General features: G+C 35.4%; 1 protein-coding gene across 11 annotated transcripts in view; it reads left to right on the top strand.

Moving 5' to 3' along the window:
* Atg10 (autophagy related 10) overlaps positions 1 to 25,417 on the top strand; it is a 302,604-nt gene that overhangs the window by 276,200 nt on the left and 987 nt on the right. For 8 of the 11 annotated variants that reach the window (XM_048800224.1, XM_048800232.1, XM_048800226.1 and 5 more), the window contains 3 exons: positions 21,199 to 21,296; positions 21,952 to 22,067; positions 22,394 to 25,417. The exon at positions 22,394 to 25,417 is cut by the window's right edge and continues 987 nt beyond it. In XM_048800224.1, coding sequence (XP_048656181.1) covers positions 21,199 to 21,296; positions 21,952 to 22,063 — 210 coding nt within the window. In that variant the 3' untranslated portion in view covers positions 22,064 to 22,067; positions 22,394 to 25,417. The remainder of the gene's footprint in view (positions 1 to 21,198; positions 21,297 to 21,951; positions 22,068 to 22,393) is intronic. The other 3 variants (XM_048800223.1, XM_048800230.1, XM_048800228.1) reach the window with 3 other exon arrangements.

The following is a 25,417-nucleotide window of genomic DNA, read 5'->3' on the forward strand; positions in this document are numbered from 1 at the left end:
GTATTGTAAAACATTAGAAAAAAGAAGATCATTTAAAAAAAATGACAATTAAGCTGATAATTCACTTCTAATGGAAGCTGGAAGAAAATGGAATGATATAATCCAGTGCTAAAAGACTATAATTGTAAACTAGATTTATTCTTTTACCTACAGAAGTCTACCTTTGAGAAATGAGTACAAGATAAAGCATTCATAGGGTGGGACTATTTATTAGTTACAGATCTTCACTAGGAGTATTCTGAATGACATATTTCAACAATAAAGAAAATGATCCCAGAATGAATACAAAGATACAAGGAAAATAATAAGCAAAAAGACTAGTAAAAATGTGAGTAAATTTTAACAAACGTTGAGTTATCAATACTAATAATGGGGTTAAAACCAAAAAGATAAGCTGGGTGTTGTAATGTATACCACAATCTCAGTTACTCAGAAGACTGAAGCAAGAGGATCACAAATTTGAGGCCAGCCTTGACAACTGAATGAGACTTTATCTCAAAATAAAATTAAAAGGGCTGGGGATTTAGCTCAGTGGTAGAGCACTTGCCTAGCATGTGCAAGGCCCTGTGTTCAAACTCTACTACCACCACCAAAAAAAAGATAAAACTAGAATACTGGACAGCAATAGTATATAAATCAGGAAGGGGATAATCAGAATTAATCATCCTAAGGGCTGGGGAAATAGCTCAGTTGGTAGGGTGCTTGCCTTGCATGCCCTAGGCCCTGGGTTCAATCCTAGCACCAAAAAAAAAAAAAGAATTAATCATCCTAAGATACTTGAATTGTTTGGGAAAAGGTAAAGATATTGAATAATTATAGATTTTATTAAGTAAATTAGCTAATTAAAAATTTGGGGGTAACTACTAGAAGTTTAGAAATAAATATGATTTTCAAGCTCAGAAAAAGCAATGAGAAAAAAGTTTACTTTCAAAGTAGATCCAAATAAAAAGCAATGAAGGAAGAAAATAATAAGCAAAAGTAGAAACATTAAAATAGAATGAATAAAAAGTTCACAATAAAATGGAAGAAATCTAATTATATCAGTAATTACAAGGCCTATAAGTGAATAAACCTCCATTTAAGAGACAGATTGTAGAAGGGTCCAAGATGGTGGACTGGAGGGAGGCTGCATACCTTGTTGTTCCATGACTCGGGATTCAAGCAGAGGAAATACTATTTTCTGCAAGGCAGCTGTTGCTGATACTCTGCTCTTTACCCCCCATTCATCTGCTTAGACCCCCTGCCCCCAGCATATGGCCCACCTTTTGAGCACAGATTGCTAGCTGACTGTTGCCTATCTTCTGCCATTTGCCTGCCCATCACCTGCCACCCAATGTCCACCTGTGGATCTCCCCTACACACACCTCCCTGTTAACCTACAGACCCCTAGCAAATCACTCATTGCCTCCTGCAGTCTGCTGCCTGGAAATCCATTGTCACAGTACCAGCAGGTTTGGTTACACACAGCTGCTGCCATCATGGGACACCAGCCAGGGCCTGCAGGTTTGCTGATACCACTGCCACCATCTTGGGGGTATGGCCGCCTCAGTCTAGGAACACCAGCCAGGTCCTGGAAATATATTGTCAGGGTACCTGCAGGTCTGGTTGTACCTGAGGTCTTTCTGCTGGGTATGCTAGTGGCTGCCATCTCACTGCCTCTTTGCAGGGTCTCTCCTTTGTGTGAGTGCATACCTGGTGGTCTTCTTGAAAGTTGAAATAGCATTGAGATCTTGGGACTGCAGAAAGGCAGAACTTGGGGGATCTGAAGCACAGATCCATAAGATTGCAGCTGGACTAGTATGGGCCAGTCTGAGTCTAGCAAGCCTGTGGAAAGCCAGAGATTGGGGGTAGTTCCATGGGGGGAGTTCAGGTTGGAGAAACTGGAGAAAACCAGGCACTCTCTAGGTCACTGAGTCCTGAAGTGCAAGGGGAAAAGAGACCAGCTACCATGGGTGGGAAAACTGGAAGACGGTGTGAGAGCATCTTGCTATTGGCTCACCCACCAACCAGTCTGGCACACACCAGGCTGGAGCTATCATCAAACTTCAGAAAACCCCACCTATCTGCAAAGAAGGCAAGCTGAGAAAATTTTTGAAAGCCAACAGAAGCTATCATTCAATTTTCCATTGAGACTTTCCTTTTTGTTTTTTTTCTTTTGTCCTCTCTCACGTCTCTACATCTTTGAATCCAAATATTTTTCATGCATCAATTTATTAAGTAATGGGATGTCTGAATGATAAATTACATTTTTGTTCTCTATCCTTATATTTTTTTACTTTTTTAAAAAATCTGTATGTATTTTTTCTCTCACTTATCTGTCTCCCTGGATTCTCTTTCTCACTTCTCTCATACTAACAGCCAACGTCTATTAAGTCCTCCCTCACTCTTACTATAAATGTTTCCCTCTATTTTCTCTCTTCTCCCTCATAAACATCACATCTTACACTACTTCTGTTCCCTCATTGTCCATCATTAGAAATGGTGAACCCTTTCATCAAACTTACTGTTTATATTGTAGACAATAATTGAACAAATCATTTGTTTATTGTGACAAAACTGTAGACACCTTAATAGGAGCTATTTGGTTTAAAGGTGTATATTCTTTGCATTGGGTGCTGTTAATATTGGTCTCTCCCATGAAGATGAGGTATTGAAAGCCTTCAGGGACCCTATAAGACTACAGGGTAAAAATTGTGCTGCCTCAGTTCCATACTGCTAGAGGGGAAGACACACAAACAACATGAAAAAACGAGGGAACAAAGCACCTCAAACAAACCAAGATGTTTCAACACTAGAATCCATAGACTACACAGTAGAAATGTCAGAGAAGGAGATTAGAAGATATGTAGTTAGGCTGATCTTTGAAATAAAGGATGGTATTGAAGAGAAAATATAGCAATTGAAAGATCACTTTAATAAAGAGGCAGAGATTATTAAAAGGAATCAAGCGGAAAACCTCAAATTGAAGGAAATAATAAACCAAGTTAAAATTTCAGTGGAAAGTATCACTAACAGACTAGACCACTTAGAAGACAGAAACTCAAGCAATGAAGACAAAATGTATACTCTTGAAAATAAAGTCAACCACACAGAGATGTTAAAAAACCATGAACAGAACTTCCAATAAATATGGAATTACATGAAAAGACCAAATTTAAGATTTATCAGAATAGACAAAGGTATGGAGATAAAAACCAAAGGAATGCATAATTTTTAAAAGACATAATATCAGAAAACTTCCCAAATCTAAAGAATGAAATGGAAAATTAGCTATAAGAGGCTTAAAGGACTCCAATCGTAAAAAATTACAGCAGACCCACACCAAGTCACATAATAATGAGAATGACTAACATACAGTATAAGAATAGAATTTTAAAGGCTGTAAGAAAAAAAATCAAATTACATATAGGGGGAAATCAATTCAGATTTTAGCTAATTTCTCAACCCACACCCTCAACATCAGGAAGGTCATGGAATAATGTATATCAAACTCTAAGAGAAAATGGATGCCAACTGAAAATTTTATATCCAGCAAAATTAAGCTTCACATTTGAAGATGAAATAAAAACCTTCCATGATAAACAAAAGTTAAAAGAATTCACAACTAGAAAGCCTGCACTACAGAACATTCTCAGCAAAGTATTCCAAAAGGAGGAAATGAAAAAATAAATAAATAAAAACCAGTAATTTGAGTTTTCTCTCTCCTTCTCTTTGTTAGCATGGTTAAGAGTTTATTGATTTTATTTATTTTTTCAAAGAATCAACTCTTCATTTTATCATCTTTTTCAGTTGTTTCTTTTGTTCTATTTTATTGATTTCAGCTCTGATTTTAATTATTTCCTGTCGTCTACTACTTTTGTTGTTGAGTTGTTCTTTTTCTTAGGCTTTGAGACATAATATTAGGTCATTTATTTGTTGACTTTTTCTTATTTTTTAAAAAAAATTTTTTAGTTGTCAATGGACCTTTGTTTTATTTATTTATATGCAGTGCTGAGAATTGAACCCAGGGCTTCAAACATGCTAGGCAAGTGCTAAGGGAGGAGCTACACTAAAGGAAAGATCAATCAAAGGAGAAACTAAATCAAGCTAAAAACCAAAAATAAAAATAAAATGACTAGAAATACAAAGCACATCTCAGTAATAGCCCAGAATGTTAATGGCATAAACTCATTAATCGAGACATAGACTGGCAGATTGGATTTTTTTTTAAAGACCTAAGAATATGCTTCAAGAGACTCACCTCCTAGGAAATGACATCCACAGACTGAAGGTGAAAGGTTGGGAAAAAATACATCACTCACATGGACTGCATAAAGAAGCAGGAGTTTTCATCCTCTTAACAAAGTGGACTTCAAACCAAAGTCAGTCAAAAGGGATAAAGAAGGACATTTCATACTGCTTAAGGGAATCATAAATCAACAAGATTAAACAATTGTAAATATTTATGCTCCAAACAATGGAGCATCTACATACATCAAACAAACCCTTCCCAATTTTAAGAATCAAATAGACCACAACACAATGATTCTGGGTGACATTAATACATCCCTCTCACCACTAGATAGATCTTCCAAACAAAAACTAAACAAAGAAACTATAGAGCTAAATAATACAATCAATGACTTAGACTTAATGGACATATCTAGAATATTTTATCCATCATTGAGTTCTTAGAAGCACATGGATCCTTCTCTAAAATAGACCATATATTATTCCACTAAGCAACTCTCAGCAAATACAAAAAAAATAGAGATACTACCCTACATTCTATCAGATCATAATGGAATAAAATTAGAAATCAATCATAAAATAAAAAGTAGAAACTATTCCAACACCTGGAGACTAAATAATATGCTATTGAATGAACAATGGATAGCAGAAGACATCAGGGAAGAGATAAAAAAAATCTTAGAGGTAAATGAGAACACAGATACAACATACCAAAATCTCTGGAACACTATGAAGGCAGTGCTAAGGGGAAAGTTCATTGCATTGAGCTCATTCATTAAAAGAATAAAAAGTCAGGGTTGGGGTTGTGGCTCCATGGTGGAGTGCTTGCCTAGCATGTGTGAAGCCCTAGGTTTGACTCTCAGCACTGCATATAAATAAATAAAACAAAGGTCCATTGACAACTAAAAAAAATTTTAAAAAAGAATAAAAAGTCAACAAATAAATGACCTAACATTACATCTCAAAGCCTAAGAAAAAGAAGAACAACTCAACAACACAAGTAGTAGAAGACAGGAAATAATTAAAATCAGAACTGAAATCAACAAAATTGAAACAAAAGAAACAATTGAAAAAAAATGACAAAATGAAGAGTTGATTATTTGGAAAAAATAAATAAAATCAATAAACTCTTAACCATGCTAACAAAGAGAATGAGAGAGAAAACTCAAATTACTAAAATTCATGATGAAAAAGGAAATATCACAACAGACACTATTGAAATACAGAAGATATGAAACTATGGAACTAACCTAGATGCCCTTCAACAGATGAATGGATAAAGAAAATGTGGTACATATTCACAATGGAATATTACTTATCCTTAAAGAAAAATGAAGTTATGGAATTTGCAGGAAAATGGATGGAACTAGAGAATATCATGCAAAGTGAAATAAGCCAATCCCCAAACACTAAAAGCTAAATATTTTCTCTGATAAGTGGATGCTGATCCAAGTGGGGAAGGGGGAATAAGGAAGAATGAAGGAACTTTGGTTTGTGTAGAGGGGAGTGAGGGTAGGGTTAGGTTGTGGGGATGGGAAGGACAGTAGAAGAGACAAGCATTATTACTCTATATACATGTATAATTACACAACCTGTGTGACTCTGCACCATGTACAGCCAGAGGAATGAGAATTTGTGCTCCAACTGTGTATAATATGTCAAAATGCATTCTACTGTCATGTATAACTAATTAGAAGAAATTTTTAAAAAATAGAAGGGAGACCAGTAGAATAGAAGAAGGGAGTCAGAGGGGAGGGAAAGAGAGGTACTGGGGAATGAAAATGATCAAATTGTACTGTTTTATTTTGTACATGCATGAATATATTATAAAAAATCCCCCCACAAAAGAGACAGTTGTAATAGTGATTTTTAAAAATCCATATATTTTCTTTCTACATTAAACATAAAGATATAGAAAGATTGAAAGTCAGATGATGTTAAATGCATAATGTAAGTAGAAATTTGTTGTGGCTATATTAATGTTAGTTTAAAATCCTTTTTTCTGTGGAAAGCATAATGAGAGATAAAGATGACCACTTCATATTATAGTTTCAATTCTCTAGGAAGACACACTTCTATGCATTTAAATAACAGCTTCAAGATACATAAAACAAAAAGTAACAAACTATAAGCAGAGATGAGCAAATCAACTGTCATAGGAGAGATTTAAACTTTTCTTATCAATTGATAGATCAAGCAGACAAAGGTACAGATATGAACAACACAGATAACTACTTTGATGTAATGAAGCATGTTGAACACTGTAGCCAGCTGAAGAGTATATATTCTTTATACGCATTCTTTTATGCACTTGTGGAACATTAAATATTAGGAACAAAATCCAAACAAAATATTTGGAGGCAAATAATAAAACGTAGAAATTAGTAAAACAGAAGACAAAGATACCTAGAGAGGTTCAACAAAAGACACATAAGGCAGGGACTGGCACATAATAGGCATTTAATAAACATCTATTCAGTGCATAAGAATAACAGCAATTATAAACTGTACACTGGTTTTTCACCACTTTGAAAGGAAATTCACAAAACTTTGATTAAATCTGAGTTGGGCAGTTTTCAATTATCCTGCTTTTATTCTTTGCTCTTCTCTGTATTGTCTAAACTCTCTATATGTATTGTTCTTAGAACTTTATGAAAGCACATTATTTTAAGGTAGCTAATTAGATTTTTGAAGAGCTCTCCTAAAGACAGTGGAAGCCAGGGACTATTCCAGACATCAACCCTGGTCAGAGATGGGAGGAGTACAGTGTAAGATGCAGACCTTGGAGATATGGAGGAGATTTCCCTCCCACTTACAGGCATGACCTCAAGCACAATCTCCATGGTGTGATAATAAAGTCTTCCTCTAAGAGCTGCTATGGTAGGCAGCCCTATAAAGCACTTGGGACCTTGCCTGATCCTGTAAGATGCTCTATCATTTTCCTTCCCCATTTCAAGGGGGGCAACATGAAGGAATCATGTCTCTCCATTTCTAAGGCATGTGCCCAGAGTGGAGCCAAATTTGATCAGACTAGAATATGAAACTGGGTGAAAACTTATTGTGTGAAATTATATTTGTGCCCTCCTGGAGAACTAAGAAAATTAATAAATGAACCAAGTAACTCATCATATTTATTACATGTAAGATGAAGGTGCAGTATTATCATTTCCTTGTGATAGTCACATTTAATAGTTCTAAAACCAATTCACAGTATTCATGTCAGACTTATTTTATGAGACATTTAACCATTGCTAAATTAAATTTCATAAGGGAATGTGCCTATATAACTCCTCTGGAGTTACGGAGATAGAAATCTGACCCATCATTTCTATTTTCACGGAAAACCATTTAGCAGAACTTTGTTCCACTAGAAATGTTTATTGAGTTGTAAGCTTAACACAGTTCATTGGCTGTGTGTATTTCCACATGGACATTTTTCTCAGCATAGATTTGCTCAGTTCATTAGTACTGACAGCAGATGGTAGCACTTTCACATGAATTTACCTCCTGAATTGATCTAAGAAATGTCACTAAAAAGATCCTGACAGTTTGATGTTCTTCTATTTCTGAAAAGGGTATGTTAAATCAGGTGTAGAAGTTTAGATTTTTCTTTAACTCCACCACATAATTTCTAAACCCAGTAAAGACTGTTTTCATCTCTGATTCTGGCTGTCTGAATATGAGTTATTTTTCCTGATAGCAAAAGTCTTTAAAAAATCTCCATTGCAGAAAAAATGGCTTTGGGAGAATATTATCCAGATTGATTATCTACACTTGATCACATTCCTCAAATTATTTGCAGATTCTCTACTCTAGTTGATCTGAATATAAATAGCTGAGCTTTTAGGATCAGCTGATTGAATGAGACTGAAAATTAAGTATTGGCTCAGGTCATTATGCTAACTGTGAATTCTGTGACTTCCACAGCATCGCCTTGAGTTGGGCTTAAGTCAATTTAAAATTATCAGACAAGAAGATTCAATGTTTGCTAAGTGAGTGAAAGAGAGAATATATGATATCTGAGGAAACTTGATGTTTTTCTACATAATATGGGCATTATTATATTATGTTCTTCATAACTCAAGGATGTATATTCAGAAACCCTGTATTCAGGTTGAGGATTCCTAATCCAAAAATATGGAATGAGGATTCTCCAAAATTCAAAAGTTCTGGATTCTGGGTTGTGGCTCAGTGGTAAAGCGCTTGCCTGGCATATGTGAGGCACTGGGTTTGATTCTCAGCACTGCATATAAATAAATGAATAAAAATTAAGGTCTATCAACAACTAAAAATATATATATAAATTTTTAAAGAAAAAGTTCTGGATTTTGGAGCATTTTGGATTTAGGATTTTTGGATTAAGGGATGTTCACCTGACAAAGTCCGTGAAAATACTGCCAAATCCAAAAACTCCAAAATCTGAAAGACTTCTGGTCTCAAGCATTTGGATAAAGGATATACCTGTATTTAGAGACAAGAATTTATTTTGAGTGTTTGAAAAATGAATTCTTGAACTGAGTGTGGTGGTACATGCCTGTAGTCTCAGCTATCCAGGAGGCTGTCATTAGAGGATCACTTGATCCCAGAAATTGTAGACCAGTTGGGCAACATAGTAAAACTCCATCTCAAAAAACATTTAATTCTCTGTATTAAAAAATTAATTAATGATTTGGTTAATTTGTGACATCTAAGAGAAACAAATACATTTTAGAAGTTTTGGATACTGAACCATGTATGATTTAAACATGTAATTAATGATGGATGCTTTTGACACATTGCTATAACAGTGGTCATGATTAACAGCATACTTAAAGGTTTTATTTCACAAGAAGTAGAAGTTTTTTTGATTCAAATGTTCTCAAAATCAACATTCTTGATTGATTGTTCATGTTTTGTTTATCAAGCATTCTAGCAATGAAAGCACAACTTAATGTGGACTTGATTCTGCTAACATATAGCAACTTTCCTTAGTACTCTTTCTGTTGTATATATCATGTTCATGTACATTATAAACACATATAGTTACAATTTTTGCTTGTATAATCATGTGTCTTTAAAAGAAACTATGGGAAGAAAACAATTCTTATTCACCATTTATAAGGCTTTCATTCTTTTCTTGTGGATTTTAGTTATCTTCTGATATTTACTGGCTTCCATTGGTAAATTTCATAAGGCAGATCTACCAGCAAGTAAGTTTATTTTCCTGGTATATATTCATATTAACTTCATTTTTGAAGGATAGTTTTTCTGGATATAGAATTCTCAGCTATAGTTTGAAGTTTTATTCTGGCACCTCAAATATATTGCTCTGCTGCCTTCTGGACTGATGTGAAATCAGCCACTGTTGTGTTATTCCTTTTCATGTGAGGAGTACTTTATCTTATGTTTCTTTTAAGAGTTTGTTGAGAAGGAGAGAGAAAACTAAAATCACTGACATAAATGATGAAAAATGAAATATCACAACAGACACTACATAAATACAGAAGATAATTAGAAATTATTTTGAAAACGTACTCCAATAAAATAGAAAATATTGAAGGCATTGACAAATTTCTAGAGTCATATAATTTTCCCAAATTGAATCTGGATGATATACACAATTTAAACAGATCAATTTCAAGTGATGAAATAGCAGACACCATCAAAAGTCTACCAACCAAGAAAAGCCCTGGACCGGATGGATACACAGCTGAGTTCTATAAGACCTTTAAAGAAGAACTAATACCAATACTCTTCAATTTATTTCAGGAAATAGAAAAAGAGGCAGCACTTCCAAACTCATTTTATGAGGCAAATATCACTCTGATTCCAAAATCAGGCAAAGACACATCAAAAAAAGAAAACTTCAGACCAATATCTCTAATGAACATAGATACAAAAACTCTCAGTAAAATTCTGGCAAATCAAATAAAAAAACATATCAAAAAGTCGTGCACCACAATCAAGTGGGATTCATCCCAGGGATGCAAGGTTGTTTCAACATAAGGAAATCAATAAATGTAATTCATCACATCAATAGACTTAAAGATAAGAATCATATGATCATCTCAATAGATGCAGAAAAAGTATTTGACAAAATACAGCACCCTTTTATGTTCAAAACACTAGAAAAACTAGGGATAACAGGAACATATCTCAACATCATAAAGCTATCTATGCTAAGCCCCAGGCCAACATCATTCTAAATGGAGAAAAATTGAAGGCATTCCCTCTAAAAACTGAAAAAAGAGAGGAATGCCCTCTTTCACCACCTCTATTTAGCATAGTTCTTGAAACACTAGCCAGAGCAATTAGACAGATGAAAGAAATTAAAGGGATATGGATAGGAAAAGAATAACTCAAACTCTCACTATTTGCTGACAATGATTCTATACCTAGAAGATCCAAAAACTTCCATCAGAAAACTTCTAGAGCTAGTAAATGAATTCAGCAAAGTAGCAAGATATAAAATCAACACCCAAAAATCAATGGCATTTTTGTATATCAGTGACAAATCCTCAGAAAGGGAAATGAGGAAAACTACCCCATTTTCAATAGCCTAAAATAAAATAAAATACTTGGGAATCAACTTAATGAAAGAGGTGAAGAATCTATATAATGAAAATTACAGAGGAGTTAGAGGGAAAGGGAAGGGGCATGAGGCTATTAATGATGGTGAAATGTGATGATCATTATTATCCAAAGTACAGTTGTGAAGACACGAGTTGGTGTGAATATACTGTGTATACAACCAGAGATATGAAAAAATTGAGCTCTATATGTGTAATAATTGTAATGCATTCAACTGTCAAATATAAATAAAAATAAGTAAATAAAATAAAAGAAAATTACAGAACCCTAAAGAAAGAAATCAAAGAAGACCTTAGAAGATGGAATGATCTTCCTTGCTCTTGGAAAGACAGAAATAATATTATCAAAATGACTATATTTCCAAAAGCACTATACAGATTTAATGCAATTCTGATCAAAATTCCAATGACATTCATAGAAATAGAAAAAGCAATCATGAAATACATCTGGAAAAATAAGAGATCCAGAATAACTAACACAATTCTTAGCAGGAAGAGTGAAGCAGGTGGCAACACTATACCAGACCTTAAACTATACTACAGAGAAATAGTAACAAAAACAGCATAGTATTGGCACCAAAACAGACTGGTGGACCAATGGTACAGAACAGAGGACACAGAGACTAACCCACAAAATTACAATTATATTATACAAAGGTGCCAAAAACATGCATTGGAGAAAAGATAGCCTCTTCAACAAATGTTGTTGGGAAAACTGGAAATTCATATGCAACAAAATGAAATTAAACTCCTAAATCTCACCATGCACAAGACTTAACTCAAAATGAATCAAGGACTTAGGAATAAAACCAGAGACCCTGCATCTAATAGAAGAAAAAGTAGGCCCTAATGTCCATCATGTGGGATTAGGCCCCAACTTCCTTAATAAGACTCCTTTGGCACAAAAATTAAAATCAAGAATCAATAAATGGGATGGACTCAAATTAAAAAGTTTCTTCTCAGCAAAAGAAACAATCTGTGAGGTGAATAGAGAGCCTACATCTTGGGAGCAAATCTTTACCCTTCACACATCAGATAAAGCACTAATCTCTAGGATATATAAAGAACTCAAAAAGCTAAACACCAAAAAAAAAACAAAAAACAAATAACCCAATCAATAAATGGGCCAAGGACCTGAACAGACACTTCTCAGAAGATGATATACAATCAATCAACAATTACATGGAAAAATGTTCATCATCACTATCAATTAGAGAAATGCAATCAAGACTACTCTAAGATTTCATCTCACTCCAATTAGAATGGCAGCTATTATGCATACATACAACAATAAGTGTTGGAGAGGATGTGGTGGAAAAGGTACATTCATACACTGCTGATGGGACTGCAAATTGGTGCAGACAAAATGTAAAGCAGTATGGAGATTTCTTGGAAATCTGGGAATAGAACCACCATTTGACCCAACTATCCCTCTTCTCCGTCTATACCCCAAGGACTTAAAAGCAGCACACTGTAGGGACACAGCCACATCAATGTTTATAGCAGCACAATTCACAACAGCTAAACTGTGGAACCAACCTAGATGCCCTTCAGTAGATTAATGGATAAAAAATGTGGCATATATACACAATGGAATATTACTCATCAGTAAAAGAGAATAAAATCATGGCTTTTGCAGGTAAATGGATGGAGTTGGAGAATATAATGCTAAGTGAAATTAGCCAATCCCAAATAACAAATGCTGAATGTTTTCTCTGATATAAGGAGGCTGATTCATAGTGGGATAGGGAGAGGGAGCATGGGAGAAATAGATGAAATCTGGATAGGGCAGAGGGTTGGAGGGGAAGGGAGGGGGCATGGGGTTATTAATGATGGTGGAATATGCTGATCATTATTATCCAAAGTATAGGTATGAAGACACAAATTGGTGTGAATATACTTTATATACAACCAGAGATATGAAAAATTCTGCTCTATATGTGTTATAAGAATTTTAATGCATTCTGCTGTCATAGATAAATAAAAAACTCAAAAAATGTAATAAAAATAAAAGAGAAATTATTTAAATAAATACCTCTGTACACTCAGATTAATATTATATATTTGTATCTAGTCTCTATTTAGCTTTTTTTCTGAAAGTAAGGAAAATACAAAAATTATAGTTTTGGTGAATTGCATATGTATGTGTTGAGTCCACGGTGTTTTTTGAAATTCCAAATTTGCTTATTTAAAGTCAAAATTAAATAAGATACACACACACACACACACACACACACACAAAGACTTTGTCTTTGGCCATTAGCAATTTGAATATGATGAGTCTAGGTGTGGATATCTGTTTCTACTTAGAGTGTATTGAGCTTTTGGGATCCACAGATTAGTGTTTTTATCAAAGTTTGGAAGTTTTAGGCCAGTATTTTTTTGAATATTTTATTAACACATTTCTCTTTTTTTTCTCAGATTCCTATTACATGTATGCTAATAAGATTGGTGTTCCACAGGTCTCTGAGGCATATTTTTCTGCACGTTTTCCTCTTTATTCTTCAGATTGAATACTTTCTATTAATAAATCTTAAGGCCACTCTTCTTTATCCTGCTCTCTTATATCTACTGTTGAGCCTACCTAGTGATTTATTTTTAATACCAGGGATTGAATCCAGGGGCACTTAACCACTGAGTTACATCCCACCACACACACACACACACACACACACACACACACACACACAGCCTTTATTTTTTATTTTGAGACAGAGTCTTACTAAGTTGCTCAGGGCCTTACTAAGTTGCTGAGGCTGGCTTTGAACCTGTGATCCTCCTGACTCACCCTTCCTAGCCTCTGGGATTACAGGTATGTGCCACTGCACGTGGACATAGTGATTTTTTAAAAATTTCTGGTATTGTACTTTTCAATTGCAAACTTGCCATTTAGTTCTTTCTGTAGTTTATATATCTTTATTGACATTAATCTCTTTGTAGAGTCATTGTAATAATTTTCCTCTTTTAATTCTGTATGCATAGTTTTAATACTTTAAACATATTTGTAATAGCTGCTTTGGACTCTTTCTAAATCTAACATCTGGACTCACTCAGAGTCAGGTTTTTTTTTTTTGTTTGTTGTTGTTGTTGTTGTTGTTATTGTTGTAATTTATTTGTTTTGTTTTGGTACTGGAGATTGAGCCCAGGGGCATTTTATCATGGAGCTATATCCCTTACACATTTTATTTTGAGACAGGGTCTCCCTATGTTTATGGGGCTGGGTGACCTTGAAATCCTCCTGCCTCAGCCTTCCAAGTTGCTTGGATTATAGTTGTGCACCCCTGAGCCTAGCTCAGTCAGATTGTCTGGGTTTTTTTTTTTATGACTTCTTTTTTTCCCCCTTTGAATGTATTACAGTTGGTATCTTTGCATTTTAAAAAATCTTTCTTTGAAAATTAGATATTTTAAATAATATATTCCAGCAATTCTGGATTCTAATAGTTTTCATCAAAGATTGTCTTTCTTTTATTGTTGCTGCTGTTTTGTTTCTTTCAGTAACTTTCCTGGGCTTTATCTGCAGAATTCGTCTCTCCTGTAACTATGGCTACTGCTGTCTCTGCTAATTTTTTAATTCTTTGATTTTTAACCTTCCTTCCTCTGTCTCGTCCAACTATATCTATATAGCTTGCTGGTTAGACAATGACTGGAGAAAGATTGTGCTCAAATACCTCAAGTCCATAAGGCCTCCCTCTTTTGCTGATGGATGTGTATAGGTTAGGAATACATTCCAAATTCAGGAAGCATTCAAATTGGCCTTAGCTTTTACTTCCCATCAGATCTTCCTGTGTCTTTCTTGTACATGTGTATAGTTCCCATCAGCCAGGGATGTCTACAGAATTTGTCTTGCCCTTCTGCAACTATCTCAATTCCAGGAGCTTTCCATTAAATATCTGGCTTGTCTGTTGCCTACCTTTACTGGGACTGCAACCTCTTTGGGTAGAGCTGTGGTTTCTCCTTTTCATTTAGCACCTATTTTGTGATTTTTATTGACAATGTTGCTAACAAGTAGTTTTCACTGTCTATTAGATGTCAAGGCAGCACAGCTACTGGTACTTAGAGCCAGCCCTACCCTGGTCAGACTTCCCTGTGAATCAAGCCAGGTGGGAGGATATGAAAATAGTATTTCTAGCTAAGAAAGCTGAAGATTCCCTCTGATTCTAACTTGAAGTTCTGCAAACACTTTTCAAAATTTTTATTTGCCCCTGGTTGATTTCCAAAATCTGGAAAGTGTTTGTTTTTGACAATTTCATTCAGTTTTTTCTTTATTTTTGTGGAGAGGATGTGCTGAACTCTTCACTCTGCCCCAGCAGATAGTTCTCTCCTGTTATTATTTCTTTATAATTTTTTTTTCTTAAAAGCTTATGTATGTGGTAAAGAAAGAAATTGAAGACGATCTCAGAAGATGGAAAGATCTCCCATGCTCTTGGATAGGAAGAATTAATATTCTCAAAATAGCCATACTATCAAAAGTGTTATACAGATTTAATACAATTCCTGTTAAAATCCCAATGACATTCTCCATAGAACTAGGAAAAGCAATCATGAAATGCATTTGAAAAAATAAGAGACCCAGAATAGCCAAAGCAATACTTAGCAAGAAGAGTGAAACAGGAGGCATCATAATACCAGACATTAAACTATACTGCAGAGCCATAGTAACAAAGACTGCATGGTATTGTCACCAAAATACACATGTTGACCAATGGTACAAAATAGAAGACACAGAGACAAATCCACATAAATACAGCTATCTCATACTAGACAAAGACACCAAAAATACACTGGAGAAAAGATAGCCTATTCAAGAAATGGTGCTGGGGAAACTGGAAATTCATATGTAGCAAAATGAAATTAAACCTCTATCTCTCACCCAGCAAAAAATCAGCTCAAGGTGTATCAAAGATGTAGGCACTAGAACAGAGACCCTGTGCCTAACAGAAGAAAAAGTAGGCCCATATCTTCATCATTTTGGCTTAGGACCTGACTTCCTTAACAAGACTCCTAAAGTGCAGGAAGCGAAATGAAGAATCAATAAATGGGATAGATTCAAACAAAAAAGTTTCTTCTCAACAAAGGAAACAATCAATAACGTGAAGAGAGAGCCTACAGAATGGGAAAAAATCTTTACCACACACCTCAGATAGAGCACTAATGTCCAGGATATATAAAGAACTCAAAAAACTTAACACCAAAAAACCCAAATAACCCAATCAATAAATGGGCTAAGGAACTGAACAGATATGTCACAGAAGAAGAAATACAATTGATCAACAAACATGTGGAAAAATGTTCGTCATCTCTAGCAATTAGAGAAATGCAAATCAAAACTAAGATTTCATCTCACTCCAGTCAGAATGGCAATTATCAAGAATACAAGCTATAATAAGTATTGACGAGGATGTGGGGGGAAAAGGCACACTCATACATTGCTGGTGGGACTGCAAATTGGTGCAGCCACTATGGAAAGCAGTATGGAGATACCTCAGAAAACTTGGAATGGAACCACCATTTGACCCAGCTATTACACTCCTGGGTTTATACCCAAAGAACTTAAAGTCGGCATACTACAGTGACAAAGCCACATCAATGTTTATTGAGCTCAATTCACAATAGCTAAACTATGGAACTATCCAAGATGCCCTTCAATAGATGAATGGATAAATAAAATGTGGTACATATCCACAATGGAATATTACTTATCCTTAAAGAAAAATGGAATTTGCAGGTAAATGGATGGAACTTGAGAATATCATGCAAAGTAAAATAAACCAATCCCAAAACACCAAAAGCCAAATGTTTTCTCTGATAAGTGGATGCTGATCCATAGTGAGGGAGGGGAGATAGGGAAGAATGAAGGAACTTTGGTTTGTGTAGAGGGCAGTGAAGGTAGGGTTTGGATGGGTAGGACAGTAGATGAGACAGACATTATTACTCTATAAACATGTATGATTCATCACCAGTATGACTCTGCACCATGTACAGCCAGAGGAATGAGAAATTGTGCTTCATTTATATACAGTATGTCAAAATGCATTCTAATGTAAAAAAAAAAGAGAGAGAAATTATGTGTGTGTGTGTGTGTGTATATATATATATATATATATATATATCAATTCCTACTTTAAGCTGATCAACATTTCATAGCTTGATCTTGTTTAACCAAAAGCATTTTACCAAAATGATATATTTTTATTTTAAAATCCAACTGAAGTTTAAACTTCCAATTATTAAAGACAGTTATTTTAATATATTCTATTTAATTGCATAGACATGAGGTCTCAATGAAGTTAAGGATAGATGTACTATAAGGTTTTTAAGGTCTGATTTTACCATAAGACCACCTTCTGAATGGCTTTCATTTTTGTCTGTTGGATATGAAGGAGTTGGATAAGAATAGCCAGTTAGGTTTTTGCTCTCTGTTAGGCACTATTCATCATACTTGATCTCAGTGAAGGGTCACAATCTGTGAGGCAGATATTGTGGTAGCCTCATTTATCAGATAAGAAAAAAGAAACATAAAATGCTTAACAAATTTTCCCTTACACTCACAGTTACTAAGTGGTGGAATAGGACTTGGCCCCAAAGAGTCTTAACTACAGGCAGAGCTCAGGCATACTGTTACCTACTTGTTATATGGAATGGGCAAATGATAAGTTATAGAAGTAAAGTTCAGGTCTTCACTAAGCAGCATCAAGTGAGCAGAGATACAGTGTGATCTGATCCTAAGTCTGTTCTGAGAAAATGGCCTTCTGAACTGTGAATGTCTGTGTGCCTCTTGGGCATGTGTTATTTTTTTGAGGTCTTCAAAAGGTAGGCCCTACACCCGTAAACAAGAGGCAAGCAAGGTCTTGACTGTACATGAACCCATTCCTTATAAGAGTCACTAAGTTCCCAAGGAAACTCAATTGTGAGGGGTGATGATTCTTGAAGACCCTCTTAGGTGGGAGTTGTGTTTCCATCATATATAGGCCAGGAAGGGAAGACCTAGCCAGTGTTTCACATGACTCAAAGGAGCCTGAGAGCCAGTCGGGATCTTTAAGAACACAATATTACCATGTTCAGTATTCCCAAGTTTTCAGTAAAATCTTACTTGAACAGTCTGTTGTGCCTCAGCTGTGGGAAGCCAGATAAGAATGGTCAATGTTGGAGGAGTTTCCCTATGAGATCAATATGAAAGTGGCCATGCTAATCTCCAAGGGGAGTGAGAGAGAGTGGAGAGAGTGGAGGCTATATAATTAACATGGCTCTCCCCATTATAAGTGTTTCTGTTCAAGGCAATCATTGAGATCTAGGCTTTATTTTATCAAGAAGGTAATATGTGTTCATATCAGTATGATTGAGTTGCTATATGGGTTGCTATTACTTCCACTAAAAACTGTATGAGTTATCCAAAATGAATTTAGACTACATTTATTTTTTCAGATCTCAACCCTCTAAACAGTATTTATTTTGGCCCAGAATAACTCTAAAGTTCTTTTGTATTTCCTTTGCTTATTTATTTATTTATTTATTTATTTTTAATTTTTGGTACTGGAGATTGAACTCAGGGGCACTCAACCACTGAGCCACATTCCCAGCCCTATTTTGTATTTTTGTTTAGAGACAGGGTCTCACTCAGTTGCTTAGTACCTCACCTTTTGCTGAGACTGGCTTTGAACACGTGATTCTCCTGCCTCAGCCTCCTGAGTTGCTGGGATTACAGGTGTGTGCCACCACACCTGGCTTCCTTTGCACATTTATTATGCTCACTTTCTTTTAGGGTCTTCTGGCCTCAACACTGTGTCCCCAGACCTCTGCTCAGTTGGCTTTTTCTTGTCATTCTGATTTCTATAAAAATATTACCTTGTCTTAGTCTGTTCAGGCTGCTACAACAAAAACATAAGAAAATGGGTGGTTTAAACAACATTTATTTTTTCACAGTTCTATAGGCTAGGGAGTGTAAGATCATAGATGGTTGTCTTCTTGCTGGGTACTTTCACAACAAGAAGGGAGTGAAATGGGTCCATTTTTGAGAACATTCTTCCCATCAAAACCTAACCAAGACCCCACCTTCTAATACTAACTCCTTGGGAGTTAGGATTTCATCACCTGAATCTGGGTTGAGGGATATAAATATTTACCATTATAATATTACCATTGCACATATCTTCAGTAAGGCTTTCCTTTTCACCAAATCTAATATCACCTTGATCCCTCCAGAATTTTATTACCCTCTTAGGTTCTCCCATAGCACTTACTATCTGGATTATCTTGTGTATTTATCCGTGTTTGTTGGCTGTCTCCTATACTGGAATCAGTTCCATGAGATCAGAGACTTTGCTTATCTCTATAACTATATTCAGAACTGTTCTTGGCAAACAGATAAAAGATGAATTTTATAATATATATAATTTATATTATATATAATATATATAAAATAGATATTAATTTAAGGCAGATAAGAGAAACCAGAATAAAACTGGACAGGAGACTTGCCATAGGCATAACTAACATCTGAACTGTGACCCCAGAGTCCAGTTAGGGCTGGGAATGTGAGATAGAAAGAGCTGGATGGAGGAGGCTGACCCTTAGCTGGAAAAATCAAGCTACTGGGCAGAGATGTTTAGAGGTGGTATTTGGGGAGAAAAAAATGCCAGGCCGGGCACACAGAATCATACAACAGTCTATTATTAATGGACAACTCTTCCCTCCACACAAACCCCCAAATCTCCACTCCCAATGTCACCAATACAAATGCAACTGGCTGTCCCAGTTCTTGTGAGTGAGTGTAGGCCCATGCATGCAGATGTGAATGCTTGGGGCTGAGGGTGGAGGCAGCAGGAACAACCACATGATTCTTCCCATGAGCAGATCTGAGTTTAGCTCTCAGCGAGTTGGCTAAGAGAAGTCAAGAGAAGCAGCTGGGCAGCCTCTAGTTCAAATACAGCTGTTGTATTTGGCTCACCTATGTTTTTAAAAATGTACCAATATTTAAATATAGGAGGCTTTACATGAACTTTTGATCTTCTGGCATATTTTTTAAAATTTTTTATTTGTTTTAATTACTTATACATGACAGTAGAATGCACTTATATACTTTGATATAGCATACATAGATGGGATATAATTTCTCATTTTTCTGAGTATACATATAGAATCATATTGGTCATATAGTCACATATATACATAAAGTAATAATGTCTTGTTTCATTCTTCTATCTTTCTTATCCCCATATCCCCTGCCTTCCCCTCCTTTCAGTTCCCTCTACCTAATCTAAGGTAACACTATTTTTTTTTTTTTTTTTTTTGCATTACAATTCCTTGACAAATGAGGTCTGGCATGCTGGGCTCAATTTCCCACATGGCACTATCAGCTGGAGCAGAGTAGCAAGCATGGCCTTAGATGGCAGCACTCTCCAGCTGGTCCAAACTGTTGGTGGTAGTCCTTTTTGCTGTTGGTGTATTTAACTGTCATTCCCCCTTTGGGTCATCTGGCTGGACACCATAGCTATTTGAATTTGTGGTGTGTGCCACACTTTTTAATCCACAATGTAAAATTGATGAACTTATCATCAACAAATTTTTTGTGTGTTGATAATCTTTGTATAAGTTTACTTACAATATAGAAGCCTTCTAGGGCTTCCTATTGCTTACTAAACGATGACCATCTCAAAACCAGCAGCAGTCTAACCTATACCTTATATCCAATTATTCTTTTATAAAGGAAATGGAGTTATATCATATGAGATTTTACCATATAGGAACAGCCTGTAAGCTTGGGAGAAACCAAGGAAATAAACAGAAAAGAGAAATTGAGAGTAGGGGATGAGTGAAATGCATAGTCAAGATACTGGGCTTCCTGGACATCCCTGAAGACAAACTAAAAGAGAATTGCAGTCCAAAAAGATAGATTAGCCAACAAACAGAGGAAACTGAAAAAAATCATCTATAGTTTGTAAATCCATGCGCCTCACTATTCTTGACAATACTCCTTTATCAATGAATTTTCATTCTCACCAACCTCTCACATTTGGATTATAAATTATATTTCAAAATAGGAAATCAACCTGTATGCTAATTCAGTAACTTGGAATTCAAGACAATCCTTCATTTTGAAGAAGTAAACCAGATTATCTACTGTAACTTTTTCATTTTTTTTGTTTCTTACATACATGACAATAGTGGAATGAATTACATTCATAATTATCCATTCACAGCACAATTTTTCATAACTATGTACATAAAGTATGTTCATGCCAAATTATGCCATTATACATGAGCTCTCTTATTTTTTTGCATTACAATTATTAATACACCTTTGTACCACAATTTATCGTATCTCTGTTTATATATAAGGTATACCGTAACTTTTTCAAAGTAACCCTCAGTGACAATTCTGGACCAACTCTGTTTCTTACAGGAACATCCAATACTTGGGCAACCCTTTTTTGTACTTCATCCCTGCAAGACTAATGAATTCATGGCTCCTGTATTAAAGAATTCTCAGAAAATCAATAGGTAAGAAATACCCTTAAGATACATTGGCCCCTACTCTGATTTTAAAAGTGTAAATCTTTTCCTGTAACTCCAAAAGCTAGGCTAAAACAGAAATATGATAATAATGACTGAAACATTGATTTTTACTATATGCTAGGTGCTGTTCTAAGAGCTTTAGAGATATTAACACATTGGACTTTTATAACATCCCTATGAACTAAGTGCCATTATATTACTCAGTTTATAGAGAAAGAAACTAAAACACAAAGGAATTTAAAGACTCTGCCAGGGTCATAAAGCTAGTTAAGTGATGGAACTGGAATTTGAATCCAAAACATTTTTACCTCAAAACCATGCTCCTAATCACTGAAGTTCGTTGCCTTAATAAATGCAATGAATTTCAGGTATAAATTTTGAGTCATCAAGGGGAGTCAGGAACCCCATTGCTTATCTTGTCCTTCAACTTCCTTAGTGAGGGATTCTAACACCCTCTATGGACTTCTAATTCTTGTCAAATAATGGGGCTGGCATTCAGAAATGCTGGAATTCCAGGTAGGCACTCCTCCTTAAAGAAAGCCTCATTTTTGTTCTTGTCAGTGACTAACTGCTTTTCCACCATTCATCCAAAAATGACAATGAAAATATTAATATTTTCCATATTTCTCTTGTTTCCTAGGAACATCAACTATATTACATCATGGCTGAGCATCGTAGGGCCGGTTGTTGGGCTCAATCTTCCTTTCAGTTATGCCATAGCAACTTCTCAGGATGAGTCAAATGCCGTTTGACAAGGTAAAAAGAAAAGCCTAGATTTCATGTTTTGCTGTTAGAAAGATTCTGGTGCTTCTCTTGCACTTAGATACATCCCTGCTATCTGGAAAGTTTGTTTTCATCTTTAATGGCTGAACACTTGTTCTTTAGTTCTCCAACAATACCCTACCCAGTTGTTTAGGAAGCATTTTACTTTCTTGAAGTAGCACTCAACCAGCTACAAGTGTAGACAATTTTATAATAGCACTGATATTCTTGAAATAATCATTTATTGCTCAGTCAACAGTGTGTTTTGTTGTTTTGTTTTGTTTTTATTCTCTTGGTTTTTGTTTTGTTCTTGTTTTCAGATTCTTCTATTGATTTTACAGATTGTGGCATGAAGAGCATCAAGAGTTTACCTGACCAGCCCTGGTTTTAATGAGATCAAAACTGTGCAATATTCCACATTGCCAAGATTTGACATGGAATTTTTTTTTCCCCCAGGAAAAAAATGTCTGTGGCAACTCATATTTGATATACTGAATTTTTAGAAAAAAACATGTCAAAGATACAAATCACTGTAAATAACAAAAAATGAATCTAGTTCAGTAATACTATAAATCCTGACATCATTGAGGCACTGACAAGTCATTTTTTTCTGGGCTAAGCACTTCACATTCCTTTTTCTGATATGGAGATTGATGGAGAAATATATTTATGCATTCATTTTAATATAATGTGATGAAAATTAAAGTACAGGATATATATGTTCCTGAAAACTAATTTTATAAACATAATAACCTTTACTAAATTATTCTCCCATAATCAAGTTCAGGAAAAATTAATTATTTCTAATTTATTCAGAGAGAGAGAGAGAGAGAGAGAGAGAGAGAGAAACAGATTAAAGAAAAAGCACAATATTTGGGGCAGCAGGAATTGAACTCAGGGGCACTCAACCACTGAGCCACATTCCCAGCCCTATTTTGTATTTTATTTAGAGACAGGGTCTCACTGAATTGCTTAGCACCTCACTATTGCTGAGGCTGGCTTTGAACTCATGATCCTCCTGCCTCAGCCTCCTGAGCCACTGGGATTACAGGCGTGCGCCACTGTACCCAGCCACAATAGTTTATTATAAGTGAAGTAATGTGCTTTAACAAGCAAAGTATGGTATAGATTAGAAGTTTTTTAAGACTATAGAAAATATTTAAACATTAAATTTTTTACCTATAGTAATAAAACAATATTCATTTTGTCCCTCCAATTCTCAAATCCATAATTGCTCTACTGCAGTAGGGAGTTTTTTGTGCAAATCTCCATATCCCTGAGACTTATTTTCTTCATCTTTTTAAGAAAATAAGCTAACTCGGAGGTTTCTGTGAGAACCACGTAAGATTATTAATGTATGAGGAAATATTGGAAAGTATTATACAAATATTCATCGAGTGTTCACCTTTCTTATAATTAATTGTTATTCACTCAGTTTATAAATAAGTTTTAACAGTAAGATATTAAGATAAACCTTGGGGTTGGGGATGGGTCTCAGTGGTAAAGCACTTGCCTAGCATGTGTGAGACCCTGGGTTCCATCCCCAGCAACACACACACACACACAAATACACACACATATGCACACGCACACTCACAATGGTACATCATTGTTTGTTTGTTTATTTTTTAAACATTTTTTAGTTGTCAATGGATCTTTATTTTGCTTATTTATATGTGGTGCTGAGGATCAAACCCACTGCCTCACACATGCTAGGCAAGCGCAACTCCCATTGTCTGTTTTAATTGCTTCTTTTGTTGGGGATTTTTTATTTGTTTGTTTTTCATTTTAATTTATTAGGCACTGAAATTAGGAGAAAAATTTGGTTGGCCCTTGAGACAATCTAGATTAGTTTCTTTCAACAAACGATGTACTTTAGAATTATCTGAGGATGTTTTACAGTTACAAATGCTAGGGCCACCTTCTAAAACAGTCTCTCTGGGTGATTCTGATGGAAACCTGGATAACCTCTCCTACTTTTTTAAAATGTACTTTTATTGTGGCATTGATAGGTATTATTTTGCCTTACAATTTTATGCAAGGTGAACTTGCTTTCAAATGTTCATCTGGGCATCACAGATGCTCCTCAACTTACCATGAGGGTACATCCTGATAAACTCGTAATAAGTTGAAAATACCATAGGTCTAAAGTTCACCTAATTTGCTGAACATGATAGCTTAACACAAAGTCTGTTGTATAAAAAAAGTGTTGAATATCTCACAAACACACACGGCTAGGTATCATGTAGAGATGATTAGATGCTAAAACACAAAACACAATGTCCCTCCAACCCTGGCAACACAGTATCCTGTAGAATATTGGTTGTTTATCCAATAATCTCAAGTTTGACAGGAAAATGCAGCTCAATGCTGATGCTGAGCATCAATGAGAGAATATTGGAATGCAAATCAGTAGCCAAGGAAAATATCATGATTCAAAATTTAAAGTATGGTTTCTACTAAATGTGTGTCCCTTTCACACCATCATAAAGTCAAAAACTATAAGTCATGGGTTGTCTTACATGAATAATAAGAAAATTTAGGGGGCATTTATTCACCATGTGGCTGCTATAGTTTAAATATGGTTTGTCCCCTCTAAAATTCATGTTGAAATTTGACTCCCAATATAATGGTGTTTAGAAATGGTGAGACCTTTCAATAGTGGCTATGTTATCAAGAAGGACTGATGGATTTTTTGCAGAACTGGATTATTCTCATAGGAGTGGGTTGCTATAAAGCAGGTCAGCCACCTTTGTCCCCTCTGCTCTTCTGCATATGCTGATTTATCTTCTACTTTCTGTCATGAGTTGAAGCACCACAAAGCCTTTTCTAGATACAGCAGCCTGACCTTGGACTTCCCAGCCTCCAGAACCATGAGCCAAATGAATTTCTTTCCTTATAAATTACCCAGTTTCAAGTATTTTGTTATAGCAACATAAAGTGGACTAAGGTAGTAGCCTACTCGTATGGGTCAGAGATGGCTTTATGAAATAGGGAATCACTGTTAGAGTGAAGGGATTGTCTGCTGGTGATTCAAGAAAGACCATGACAGAACCCCTAATCCACATCTACAGGTTAAGGGCTGAACTCTCAGAAGGAGAGCAGAGGAGAGAAGGGGTTAATTCAAACTGTTAGAAAAGCTAAAAGTAAATTTTAAAATGCTGAGCTGCACATATTCATGCTAGAATAGGAGCCTGTTTATATGCTTGCTGGGCATTTTAGTATTTACCATTTAACATCTTTTCAACTCTGCAAGGGATTTTTTTTCCTCACTTTCCCTAATGTAAACACAGATTTCTCAGCAAGTCATTTCCCAAGCCATGCCATTTCTGGTGTAAAAAAAA

Source organism: Marmota marmota, unplaced genomic scaffold (genome assembly GCF_001458135.2).
Source record: "Marmota marmota marmota unplaced genomic scaffold, marMar, whole genome shotgun sequence".
Classification (NCBI taxonomy): domain Eukaryota; kingdom Metazoa; phylum Chordata; class Mammalia; order Rodentia; family Sciuridae; genus Marmota; species Marmota marmota.